The 13,767-nt window shown below is 40.3% G+C and overlaps 1 protein-coding gene across 1 annotated transcript in view; it reads right to left on the bottom strand.

Annotated features, from left to right (window-relative positions):
• The window catches only part of gnpat (glyceronephosphate O-acyltransferase), a 36,566-nt gene extending 22,998 nt beyond the window's left edge, over window positions 1-13,568 (bottom strand). The window contains exons 1-6 of the mRNA XM_059982206.1: window positions 13,441-13,568; window positions 8,274-8,465; window positions 7,174-7,350; window positions 5,627-5,756; window positions 5,364-5,491; window positions 2,109-2,184 (exon numbers count right to left, since the gene is read on the bottom strand). Of these exons, the coding sequence (XP_059838189.1) occupies window positions 2,109-2,184; window positions 5,364-5,491; window positions 5,627-5,756; window positions 7,174-7,350; window positions 8,274-8,465; window positions 13,441-13,497 (760 nt within the window). The 5' untranslated portion in view covers window positions 13,498-13,568. The remainder of the gene's footprint in view (window positions 1-2,108; window positions 2,185-5,363; window positions 5,492-5,626; window positions 5,757-7,173; window positions 7,351-8,273; window positions 8,466-13,440) is intronic.
• Between the last annotated feature and the right edge of the window lie 199 nt (window positions 13,569-13,767).

The raw sequence follows: 13,767 nt of genomic DNA, 5'->3' as shown, positions 1-13,767 counted from the left end.
TTTTAGCATCTGCAGTTTTTCTCATGTCCATGCTTCTGCAGATGCTGGAAATCCAGAGACTCTGATTGGAGGCCTGTGACTAGTGGAGTGCCGCAGGAATCAGTGCTGGGTCCATTGTTGTTTGTCATTCAGATCAATGATCTGGATGATAATGTAGTAAATTGGTTAAGCAAATTTGAAGATGACCCCATGAATGAGGGCATAGTGGACAGCAAGAAAGGCCATCAAAGCTTGCAGCAGGATCTGGACCAACTAGAAAAGTGGGCTGGAAGATGGCAGATGGAATTTAAAACAGACAAGTGTGAGGTGTTGCACTCTGGGAGGACAAACCAAGGTAAGACTTACATGGTGAGCAGTGTGTTAGGACAGATTTGGAAACACAGACCATTAATTCCTTCAAAGTGGAATCACAGGTAGATAGGTTCATAAAGAAAAGCTTTTGGCACCTTGGCATTCAGAAATAAAAGTATCGTGTACAGGAGGTGGGATGTTCCATTGAAGTTTTGCAAGGCATTGGTAAGGCCTAATTTAGAGTGTTGCGTCCAGTTCTGCTCACCCAGCTACAGGAACAGTATCAATAAGATTTTAAAAATGCAGAGAAAGTTTACAAGGATGTTGTCAGGACTTGAGGATCTGAGTTACTGGGAAAGGATGAATTGGTTAGGACTTTATTCCCTAGAGCATAGGAGGATGAGGGGATATTTGTTAGAGGTATTCAAAATTATGAGGGCATCGATCAGGTAAATGCAAGCAGACTTTTCCCACTGAGGCTGGGTGAGACTATAACTAGAGGTCATGAGTTAAGGGTAAAAGGTGTAATGTTTAAGGAGAACATGAGGGAGAACTTATTCAGAGAGTGGTGTGAGTGTGGAACAAAATGCTAATGGAAGCGGTGGATGTGAGTTTGATTTCAACATTGAAGAAAAAATTGTATAGGTACATGCATGGGATGGGTATGGAGGGCTCAGGACTGGGTGAAGGTTGATGGGACTAGGCAGAATAGATGGGCCAAAGGTCCCTTTACTGTGTCTCTATTCTATGTCTCTAAAATGTTGGAGGAACTCAGGTCAGGCAGCATCTATGGAGAGGAATAGACAGTTGGCATTTTAGGCCAAGACTCTTCATTATTTTGAGGGAATATTTCTGACAAGCTGAGACCATGCTATTGGGTTGATAGCTTATGAGGGCAGTTAGATAGGGACAGAAAAAAGAGGATTGGGTTTGGGGTGGGGATAAAAAAAAAAGAGAGGTGGCTTATTAATACCTTTTGCTGCAAGACCATGACAGCTTGCAAACATTTCATGAACTCTAGGCCTTAAAAACATTTTGGATACAGTTCCCTACTACCGAGCATGAAGGAAAACAGGTGCTCCCATGCATGGTCTATCTTTAACTTTACGGTTTCCCACACCTTTATTTGTTTCTACCACTGGTTTAGTGCTAATCCGGTGTAGATTTTTTTCTGCAATAGATTGTTTCGAGGCTTCAGATTGGTTTCTGGTGCAATTATCGTGAGTGATGAGTCATTACCACATACCTGGATTGTAAACACAAGGGAATGTGCAGATGCACAAACCAAGTACTGGAGGAACTCAGCTGGTCAGGCAACATCTATGCAAATGAATTAACAGTTGATGTTTCAAGCCAAGACCCTTCATCAGGACTGGAAAGGAAGGGAAAAGACGCCAGAATAAAAAGGTGGGGTGAAGTGAAGGAGGATAGGTGAAACCAGGTGAGGGAGGGGGTTGAAGTGAAGTTAGGAGGTGATAGCTGGAAAAAGTTGAAGGAGGAATCTGACAGTAAAGGAGTATGAACAATGGGAAAAAGGGAAGGAGAAAGAGCACCAGGGGGAGCTGATAGGTAGACGAGGAGAGGAGAAGGGGGAGAGAAAGTCCTTAGTTATGATGGGTAGAATGTACACAGAGGGGCTGATCTCTTGCAGATAATTGTGAAGGGCTGCAAGTAACCAAGGCCTTTTCTCAATGGTAAGTATCCTGAACAGTAGGTAATAAAAATAAATATGAAAGTCATCATGTTTTCAATCTGCACAATTCAGGATTACAAGATCAAATATTTCAAAAGTCACAGAAACAAACCATTTTACTCACCTAATTTTGGCATCAGTGACTTTCCAGTACGACTTCTTGTGCCCTCCACAAAGAATTCAATGGGTGCATCGCCATTCTGAAAAATGAACTTTAAGTTAATACAGAAGCTTTGACTGCAGTGAAAACATAGCATCCGTTAGAATCAAACAAATCATTTCTATGCAGAGAAAGATTTTTACCAGAAGTAAAAATCTGGTAAAAAATTAAGTTTATTATCAAACTACATGTCACCATATACTACCCTGAGATTTTTTTCTTATGGCATTCAGGGTAGAACAAGGAATATAATAGAATCAGTGAAAAAGACTGATCAGCAACCAGTGTGCAAAAGAAAGCAATCTATGCAAATAAATAAACACAAAACTAATAAAAATAGTTACTCACAATGCAAATTTTTCACTATGTAAATGTGCAAATCATGGGACTAATTTGGTGCTCTTTGAGCAAAGCTTATTATCACAATTAACAGGCTAGGTGCGGGTAATGCAGCCCATAGAGCCTACTTTGCTATTCAATAAGATTATGGCAGAACTTCTATATGAAAAGACTGCCAGTAGGGTCACTGAAACTTCTTTCCTTTTGAGAAAAGGGGCCTCGTCTGTTCATTCTTTCCTGTCAAGTTCACTTATCTTGATTTCTTTAATGGACAAAAATTCATTGATTTCTGGTCAAAATGGTGTCTGTGAACAATGATTTCATGGGGAACATCTTCTAGATAGCAAATCTTTCCAATTATTTCACTTTTCCATGTCTTCTGCCTGTTCTTTTTGTCTTATTTCCTTTATGGAAACTGTTGGGAGCCTGTGATGTACAATTCAAATCTTGACTGAAGGATCCTGTGCTGTGTCCGGAAAGCTGCCCCATGGAGATCAGAGATGGGGGGCTGACAAGGTCCAAGAAAACAAGCTGACTTGTAGAAAGGACAGAGACGAAGTGCAGGGTCATGAATGACTCCATCTCGAAGCGGTGAGGAAGACTGAAGCATCCAGGTGAACACAGATGTCAGTGATGGCTTGGTGTGAGACAGCTGGCAGCTGGATCAGCAATTCAGTCCCGGGTGGACGGTACTCGGCCCTAGATCAGCAGTCACTCTTTACAGAAAGAGTGTGGTGCGGCTGCTCTCCTTGTATGCAGCAAAAAGATGTTTCCCATATTCTAAGATTTATGTGATTATTGGACTGTATATCAGCTTCCTTTTTTCAGTGTTTTCTTTCTTGTGGTCAATTGGTAGGTGGGTGACCTGTTAATTTTTTATTCGTGGGGGGTTGGGGATTTGGTGCTACTGTCACTGTTCTTTTCTGCAAGTGAAGGGGTCGGGGATTATGTGTAGAGGATTGTTGATTGTTTTAGTGACTGTTTTCTGCTGCAGGATTTTGGGATTTAGGAGTTTTTTTTCTTTCTTTTTCATACAGTTTGGGGGGGCTAGGGTGTTGACATCTTTTCTTTACTTTACTTTATTGTCACCAAATAATTGATACCAGAGCGTACGATAATCACAGTGATATTTGTTTTTGCGCTTCGCACTCCCTGGAGTGCAAATCATAGTAAATATAATAACATTTTTAATTATAAATCATAATTAGAAAATAGAAAAGGGAAAGTAAGGTAGTGCAAGTCAGGTCCAGATATTTGGAAGGTACGGCCCAGATCTGGGTCAGGATCTGTTCAGCAGTCTTATCACAGTTGGAAAGAAGCTGTTCCCAAATCTGGCCATATGAATCTTCAAGCTCTTGAACCTTCTCCTGGAGGGAAGAGGGACAAAAAGTGTGTTGGCTGGGTGTGTCTTGTCCTTGATTATCCTGGCAGCACTGCTCCGACAGCATGCGCTGTAAAGTGAGTCCAAGGATGGAAGATTGGTTTGTGTGATGTGCTGGGCTGTGTTCATGATCTTCTGCAGCTTCTTCCGGTCTTGGACAGGACAACTGCAAACCAGGCTGTGATGTACCCTAGAAGAATGCTTTCTACAGTGCACCTATAAAAATTTCATCGACACCCATGGGGGTCTTTCTGTGTTTAATAGCTCTCTGGAGCAGACAAATATCAGAGTTGTATTATTCATGCATATTTTGACAATAAAATGAACCTTTGCTCAGCCCTTCAAGGTAGGTAACTTAAAAGCACTAGGTAATGTCTGTGCAGACTACATATCAATTAAATAAAAGCACACACGTGGGAGAACGTTTAACTGGTGTATTCACTTTGCAGCAAGAGAGAGACAAAGAACAATGTGCATACATAGTCAACATATCAATACGTAGTGCTAAGGTGGGGGGGTGGAGGGGGGGGGTCATTGCTCTGAAAGAAACAGATCCAACATTACACACTACATCCCCTTCAAAGGAGGTTTCTCCTCATCTCAGAATCGTTAATCTGGGACGTTTTCTCTGTTATTCTAGTGTCCTGGTTGTTCCTTTCAAGAAAACTGTACTCACCAAACAGTTGCTACCCAGCATTTCTAATAAGGTCTATTTCTGCATGTCCCTCCATTCTCAGCATGTTCATGTGTCTGTCTAAATGCTTCTTATTGTACCTACAACACCATTACTCCTAGCAGCTCATTCCAGGCATGTACCACTCTGTGTAAAAAAAGCATCCCTGCACATCTCCTTTACATTTTTTCCTCTCACCTTAATGCAGTGTTCTCTGGTTACCATTTCTACCCTGGGGAAAAGATCTTATCTACACTATTTATGCTTCTATATTTTAGAAAACATGTAACAGCTCTCCCCCCAGCCTTTGATACTTCCCTTATATTCCCGCCTCTCATTATAGCTTAACACTCTAATCCCAGTAAACTTCTTCTGAATCCTTGCCAAAGCCTCTACAATGCAGAGTCTACATCATTCCAGTAACTGTTTAAAGGGAACCTTGATTTTAATATAACAATAATAAATGGGCCAAATTACAAAACACAGTATTCATAAAAGAATACTGAGTCATTGAGACTGGAGGCTAAAGATGGCCTATACTGGAGTTAGAGGGCTGAGTATGTGTGTACGTGGATAGGAGGGAGGAAAGGGGTTTGTCGTGCTGTTGTTGCTTTATCGCTTAGTATGTTCTGTTTTGTTGTAATCTGTGTTGCCCTGCTGAAGATGGCAGGCTTGCTATGCTGACATTTGCAGGCTGCCCCCAGCCCATCTTTGGGCATGTTGGTTTTTAAACGCAAATGTTGCATCTCACTGCATGTTGTTCTCATGCATATGTGATAAATAAATCTGATTCTCAATCAGCATCACTCGTAAACACAATACTGACCCTTAGAATTGTTTTCACATATTCAGAGAAAACAGCCCAATAAAGTCTATCTCCTCCAAATGAACGTCGAATGAAAAAAGCGCCCGACATCCTCAGCATCTCACCGACTATTTTCATTCCCATAAAATCTGAAGAGGAAGCAGAATAATTGTTCAAATACAGATTATGAGAAATAAAGATCATGCCAAGTTGAGCCATATCCCACTCTTCAAAGAGCAATTAACTTTATCGCACAGAGTTTCTATATTAAAATTGATACTTGCCCATTCCAGCAGCAATAACTGGCAAGGAGAGGTCATAAGTGTACATTATATATGACAACATGAGGAAGTCTATGTAGCTGCGATGGCTTGGTAGCAGAACAACTGGATACTCTTGAATAGCCTGATGGAGCTGAAAATGAACATTAACAGTCTCAGATCCTTATTTAATACATATGAGCCATATTTTAAAGAAAAATGGTTCACTAAAATGCAAAATGTGGCACCATGAGCATTATTTAACATGGTACAGGAAAGTTGATCTACTTAATGGCAACATTTTGATATTCTAAAGCTGAGGTTCCTAGCCTTTTTTAAGCAATGGACCAATACCATTAAGCAAGGGGTCCATGGACCCCAGGTTGGCAGTCCCTGCTCTAAAGAGATTATAATTGTGGAAAGACAGACCCTAGGATTGGAGGGTGTTGCCCAAATAGTATAGAGGAAGCTGGCCATTATTTTCAGCATGGGTCAAGCACGTTCACCATATCAAAGACAAAGTATGTATATGTCACCTCAAGATTTATTTTCTTACAGGCATTCACAGTAGAGCAGAGAAATACAAAGGACAAATGCATGAAGGTCATAACAAGACCCTAACACCTGAAGGGATGGGGAGAGAATTCAATGTTAATTATCAAAAATTTGTATAGTGCCTTAAAGGAAGAAATACATCCCATTGACTGAATCCATTTTGATATAATAGCTTCAGTATCCTGCTTTCAAACCTGACACTTGGGTACTGCGTCCAGTTTGCACATTCATCCTGCCACCACATAGACAGCCCTTCGGTTCTCCAGATTCCTCATATAAGCCAAAACTGGTAAGTTCACTGGCTTCTGTGTACTGGTCATGGAGAGGGACAGGGTTAATTAGGATGCAAGAAGAAAAGTGAAAATGGTGAAGATGTTTGCTGTTGACTGTCGGCTGAAGGCCGTTTCCATGACTCCATCTTCTCCACAATTTTTAAAATCCGATTGCAAGAAAATAATCCTTGCAAATCATATGCCTTTACTTTCAAAGTGATACCATCTGTAACTTTCATAGTCAGCCAGGAAAGATGCAACCTTCTAAAGAGCTTCTCTTTCTCACCAGAATAACCATTGCACAGAATTATGGAACTTTTCTTTAAATGTCTGAAACTACCGATCTATAATTTTAACCTTCTCTAGTCCACTTTAATGAACCACTTATCCTTACCATTGTTGTTGTTTTATTTCATTTAGGACAGTAGTTTCAGACCAAAGTTTCTTTCTGAAACTGAATCTGAAGTTCTACTACAATCACTCTTTGGGGAGGGGGTGGGATCTTCTATTGAGTCTTACCATGAACAGGGCGGTTATTATTCATGAAAGCATACCCAACACATTTGCTTCATGTTCTTCAATTCTTCAAAAAGTATAGATGCAAAAAAGAAACATGGGTTCTTTTTGAAAAAAATAAAATATTTCTCCTGGGCAACCCCAAAGTGTTAAATATCAGCAAAAATAAATTTCAGCAGAAATATTTGCAGAGTGTTACTGGACAATATTACAAAACACAGAACTAACCTTCTGAATTCCTTCTTCATTTACATGTACTTTCTGAAAGAGGGCTTTAAAGATTTTGCTCAGAGTGAATGCAAAGAATCGTACAACGCTTAAGTGAAGACTGTGGCCCATTTTCTCCAAAATGTCAGCTGCTTCATCACTGATAATATCCATGGATTCACCAGTTTCTTTTGCTAGCTAGAAATAAAACATAACATTTCAACAACATCTTACACAGACAATTTTCAATATCCTCTGATATTTCCCTGAATTGACAAGAAGTTTTTTACCATAGCAAGTAAACAGTAAACGACCTTTGAAGGTGGTGTTTCCAAGTGGTCTGTTTACTCTCTAGTAAATTGGAGGAGTAACGAAATGCACAAAACTTGTTCTGGAAAGAATGATTAACTATATTCAATAGCTTATATAGTTATAGTTAATATTTTATATTTTATACGAACCGATCAGATTTGTTTACTGTGGTGTATGATCTCTCATTCACTTTTCTTAAAACAGTGATATATTGACAATTATCCATACCTAATGAATTGGTTCAGAGATTGAGAGAATTTTACCAGATTATAGTTATGGTATCGGCATCATTCACATCAATTCCTTTAGTACGCCAAAAACATTCACTCATGGGGATTTCTCACATTTAATGCCATTATTTTCTTTATCACAGTTATTTTGTTTTGCTCCCTGATGTTAGAATCCTCACAATTCTGATACCAGATAGACAGCTGACTGCTCCCTGAAATTCCTGCCAATGCCAGTATTGACAGTTCTGAATGCAATAAACAGAACCTGTCTTTATTTTGGCCAATTTTCAAATATATATTTCTAAGCAAACAGAACACATTTTCACGCTTCTTTCCAAACAGCTAGCAGAGATATGATGGGTCAAGTGGGTTCTCTCTATGTTTATTCCCCTGCATAATTATCATTTTTTTCTTACCACTGCTGAGTGGAGCTCAGTACCTAAACCCACAATCATAAGGTTAAGTCAAAAGCAAAGCAATTATATGATCGGGATGTCAGTATATCAATAGAATATACTGCTACAATTTCATTTAATGTTGCACAATTTTAATCAAGCTAAATCCTAACATTTATCATACCTGCTTGATAACATATTGCACAGAATCAGATTTCAACACGGCACTCCTAAGAGCACTAGGTGTTCGGGGCACAAGGTCCTTGTAAACCACTGGAGTGTAACATCGCATGGCATATTTCAGATCGCTGCTCTGCCTGCGCTCTTCCATCAAATCTTCAAATCGCCCTCGCTTATTCAGTGTTGTATCCTTTTGCTGCAATTCAAAAGCATAAATTAAAAACTAGAGTGAGATACATTTACAAATCCAGTCTGACATGAGAACTGGTCACAAGGGCTGGTCAGTTGGCACACCCAGAGTTCAGGGTCCCATCATCTTGGATGGGGTTCGATACCAAAGATCAAAGACTGAAGTTCAATCGTAAATCCGGAAGTTGTAGCTCGATTGCCAAAGACTAGAGAGTGAAGGCCCATTCTGGAGCTAGATGAGTGCAAGAGTGTGCAAGAGATTGCAAGTGTTTACGTGCGTGCAAGGGTGGGAGGGACAAAAGGGGTTTGTTTTGTCGTTGTGGTGTTGTTGCTAATTGTGTTCTAACTTGTTGTGTTCTGTGCAACATTGTGGGCACGTTATGTTGTTGCTAGAAAGCGTGGTGACTCTTGCAATCTTCCCCCAACCCCACCACCTCCAGCACTTCCTTGGGTGTTAACGTAAGTTACACATTTCACTATATTTGCTGTACATGTGATAAATAAATCTGAATCTGAAGATTATAAATTAATAAAATAAATATTCTCCACTACTTGTACCATACGGTGCTAAAAATTGAAGGGCTAGTGCTGTTAAACACCAAGATACACTTAAACTATTTTGGATGATGTTCAGTTGGACATTAAGTTCTTAAACAAACTGTGCAAGAGTTCAACAGAAATATTGGCTGTGATGTCACATGAAGTGGAGTGGATTTCCTGTTAGCAATTTGCAAGTTTCTTTATATTGGTGGTATCTTGCTAAGATAAAGAACACAAAGTTTTACAGTGTATGTGCCTCAAATATCTTGACAAAGAATCAGCAGAGGTTGGTTGAGTCAAGAGTCCTACCTCTATATACAGTTAGAGAGAACCCAATCGTGAACCCTAATCTACAATCTAAAATTACTTCCATTAATACTACTAATTACACACAAAAAAATTTTGTTACACAGAAGTGTTTAAACATGTCAGGCCACACAAGTATATATAGCGACAAAACAAAAAAAAAACAAGGAAATGATTTTCAGGAGCATCATAGCAGAAGAAAGGTAGGAAAGAATTAGGGAGATTCTGACATGTGATCCAGGCGACACAAAAGCTTGTTTATTCATGTACATGTCAAACTTGGCATGTCCCTATTGAAACTTAACAATCTTTATTGATGTACCACAGAAAGCATCCTCTCTGATTCATCAAGGCTTGGTATGGCAACTGCTCTTTTCTCACTGCAGCCATCAGGTAGAAGGTAGAAGAGCCTCAGAACTTGCACCACGAGTTTCAAGACAGTTACTACTCCTCAACCATCAGGCTCTTGAACAAAAGGGGATAACGACTGTCACTTGCCCATCCACTGAGATGTTCCCACAAACAATGATCCCACGTTAAGGACTCTTTATCTCATGTTCTTGTTATTTATTGCTATTAATATATATATATATTTATTTGCAGTTTGCTGTCTTCTGCACTCTGGTTGATCTTTCATTGATCCTGTTATAGTTACTTTTCTATAGATTTGCTGAGTATGCCCTCAGGAAAATGAATCTTGGGGTTTTATATGATGACATATATGTACTTTGATAACAAAATTTACTTTGAACTTTGCTCTGCTGAAGACCACAAAAATCTGCAAAGATCTGTGGACACAGCGCAGCACGTCACAGAGACCAACCTCCCCTACATGGACTCCATCTTTTCTCTTGCTGCCTCAGTAAAGCAGCCTGTATAATCAAAGTCCTCAGTGACCCCTCTTCCTACAGGGGGAAATACAAAAGCTTGAAAACACATACAACAGGCTCAAGGATAACTTCTACCCTGCTGCATTCAATGGTTCCCTAGTATGATAAAGTGGACTCTTGACCTTACAATTTACTCGGTCACGGGCTTGCACCTTCTCTGCAACCATAATACTGTAATATATTATTCTGAGTCCTGCCAACGGGTTTTGGCTTAAAACATCAAATGTAGTCTTTTCCTGGATGCTGCCTGGTCTGCCGAGTTCCTCCAGCATTTTGTGTGTGTTATTCTGAGTTCTGCTATTACTCTTCCATTCTACGACACTGATGTACTGTGATGAAATGATCTCTATGGATAGTCTACAAAACAAGTTTTCACACCATGACATCTTTCCATTTCCTACATGTCTGCTCTCATGACACATCTCCATCACCAGATTCCCTTTGTCCTCACCTTTAATCCTTTAGCCCCTCCACCCAGCATATCGTTCTTCACCATTTCATTCAGATCCAAAGTGATATCTTCCACTCTACCCCCTTTCAGTTTTCCAAATGGACTACTCTTTTTGTGACTCCTTGCTCTGCTCATCACCTCCCATCCTCCCCTCCCTGTCCTTTAGTAATTTATTCTGTAACTGTAGGAAGTGTAACACTTGTTGCTTCATCTCCTTCCTCACCACCATTCAGGGACCTAAGTGGCACCTTTAAGTGAGGCAGAAATTTACATGAACCTCTTCCACCCTGGTCTACTGTAGTCAGTGCACTCAACATGGCCTTCACTACAACAGAGGAACAAAGAACATAATCGATGACCATTTAGCACATTGATGTTCTGTCCATAACAGTGTCCAGCTGCGTAGTTTTGATTCTTCTTCCTGCTCAGACTCTGGTCTGTCTGTCTTTAGCTTTCTCCATTGCTATTTGTGGCCAAACACAAATTTGAAAAACAAATCTTGTATCTGATTGGACAGATGGCACCCAATCATATGCAAGGTAGTGTACTGGTTAGAGTAACACTTTATAGCACCAGCGATTGTGATTGGGGGTTCAATATGTAACACTGTCTGCAAAGAGTTTGTATGTTCTCCCTGTGACAACATGGGTTTCCACTGGGTACTCCAGGTTCTACCACATTCCAAACGTTTGGGTTATCCAAACAATGCATTTCACTGTATGTTTGGATGTAAATGTGAAAAATAAAGATAATCTTAATCTTTAAATCCTTGAATGCCAGATTCTCCAATTCCGGGTAACCAACATTGCCGGTGTTTTCCCCTACTCCCCCACGTGATCACTGTCCAACTAGGTATCTTCTTTCCTTTATTTACCTTTCCCATTCCCACACTCTCATACCTGGCTCCATTTTCCCATCATCACCACCTCCCCTGGTTCCACATTTCACACCTCCTTTATACTGCCACATACTAGGGACTTATCCTCTTCCTTCTCAATCCCAATGCAGGGTCTTGACCCGAAATGTCGACAGACAGTTCTTGCCTCCACAGATGCTGCTTGAGATGTGGAGTTCTTCCAGTTTATTGATTTCAACTCCTGATTCCAGCATCTGAAGTCTTTGTCTTCAAGGCCTACAGCTGTCATTCCATTTTGTAAACACTCCTGTAAACCATGCAGTTACCACTAGTTCTCTTCGGAGTCACTTTTTAACTTTCAAACAATCCTTCCATAACTAATCATTGTTTGTCTTGTTCATTAAAAAATCAGTTTTCTGTTTCTCACTATCTGATTTGCAGAAGTTGTCAAATTTTGTGATAATATACTTTAATGGAGCAAAAATTCAAGACACTCATTTAGAAAGCTATTTTAGAAATCAAACACTCATTTACAAATAGCAATTAAATGAAAATTTTAGGATTGTTTCACAGTTATGAGTCGACTTGGGTCAATGTCCTCAGATGTACTACTCATCCTTAGCAATAAAAGGATTATAAATTCAGTAAAATTATGAATTTATGGTTTGTTAAAGTTCAGGATGACATTTACCCCATTTAGTTGATGCCAGTTCTTTTTTTACCCGGCCATTCTCATTCTCCTCTTTCCCCACAGACCAAAAATATTTTTCTAACTCTTCAAATATTATCCAGTTACCTTTTAAAAGTCACAGATGAGTTGATCCACTGTGCTTTCAGTCTGTGTATTCTGGATAACAATTAATCATGTAAAATGTCTATTCTTAAATATGTTTGAATCTTTTGCCAATCTCTTTAAAAACTGTGCTTTGTTCCAATTAGATGGATTAAGGGCAAGTTTCCAAGGCCTTTTACTTTGGAAACTACTCACAAGCTTGCAAAATAAGATTTCTAGTATCACTTGATCATTTCCGGTCCACACGATTTATACCAGTCATTACACTCTCAACTATGAACTTCATTTCTTTTCAACTAGTTTCTTATTCATTTCCTGACTCTCTCTCAAGATTGCTTATCTCAGCTGTTTAAGACACTACATTTCTATGTTTCTATAATCTTTTCAGCCTTCAACAACCTGAGATATCACAAAACACATCCTGGCAAAAAGCATGTTTGAAACTTAGTCACCATCTGTCATGTAGCAAACAGATGTCCTTTTGCACAGCATACTCATATCAACAGCCTGACTACTAACACTAATTTCAGTGATATTTTCTAAGCCATAACACGACTGGATCAAGGCCTTTGCTTGAAGTCTCAGCTAAAGTAAAGCACCTTCAGTAAATAATTGCTTCAGTGATACCCTGAAATCTAACATTTGTGTATAAATATCTCAACCCACAATGTTCTGATTCAGATGACAGTGTCATCACTGACCCTTAACTATTAAGGTCGTAAGAGAAAAGACAGCGTTCAAATGTCACCCACTGATTAAAACCACAATGTATCATTGGTGATCGAAGATGCATAGGCACATCTCCGAAAGCTAGATTTCTCTCTGCTGACATATTGACTGATTCACTATCCAATAAAATTTCATCAGCAATTCTTAAATGAAGAATGTGCTTCCCTAATCCATTCCGTTCTGCCTCTCGGGATTTATTTCACTGATGTTTTTGGGAATCTAGAATTTCCACCTCACAATTAAATGTTGTTATTCTCCATCTCTGTAGCTGTGGGCCAACCCTCCTCGAGTCCCACAGGCCTCGCAATCGTGAGCCTTCAGGCGGGGCCCAGGGTATGCTTCGCCTTCCCGGGCTCCATGCACGGAGACGGCGCCCAGCAAGCCACTTTCCTTCTATGAATACCGTCCCGCACTCACCGAGTAAAGGGACTCCACAGTCGAGCCCGCCATGGTGCTCCGGGCCATGTGAGGCATCCGCGGCTCATAATACCAAAACCTGTCACCAGCAGCCAGAAGGCAAACCACCACCCCCGCCAGGCCGCGGCTCCGCCCACCGTCCTCGCAACCAACCAATCGCTTTATCGCCTTCCCTCGAGCTACCGCAAGCTCCGCCCGCTGTCCTCCAACGAACAACCAATCGCATTGCCACCGCCCGCCCCTGCCAACCGCTTCCCAAACCTAATAAGCCCCGCCCTTATGAAGACGTCACGAGGCTCGGTCCACCTCACGTGGCGTGCGTCCCTC

The sequence above is a fragment of the Hypanus sabinus genome, chromosome 10 (assembly GCF_030144855.1).
Source record: "Hypanus sabinus isolate sHypSab1 chromosome 10, sHypSab1.hap1, whole genome shotgun sequence".
Classification (NCBI taxonomy): domain Eukaryota; kingdom Metazoa; phylum Chordata; class Chondrichthyes; order Myliobatiformes; family Dasyatidae; genus Hypanus; species Hypanus sabinus.
Note: the sequence above shows the minus strand (reverse complement) of the source record. Positions and strands in the feature narration are given on the sequence as shown.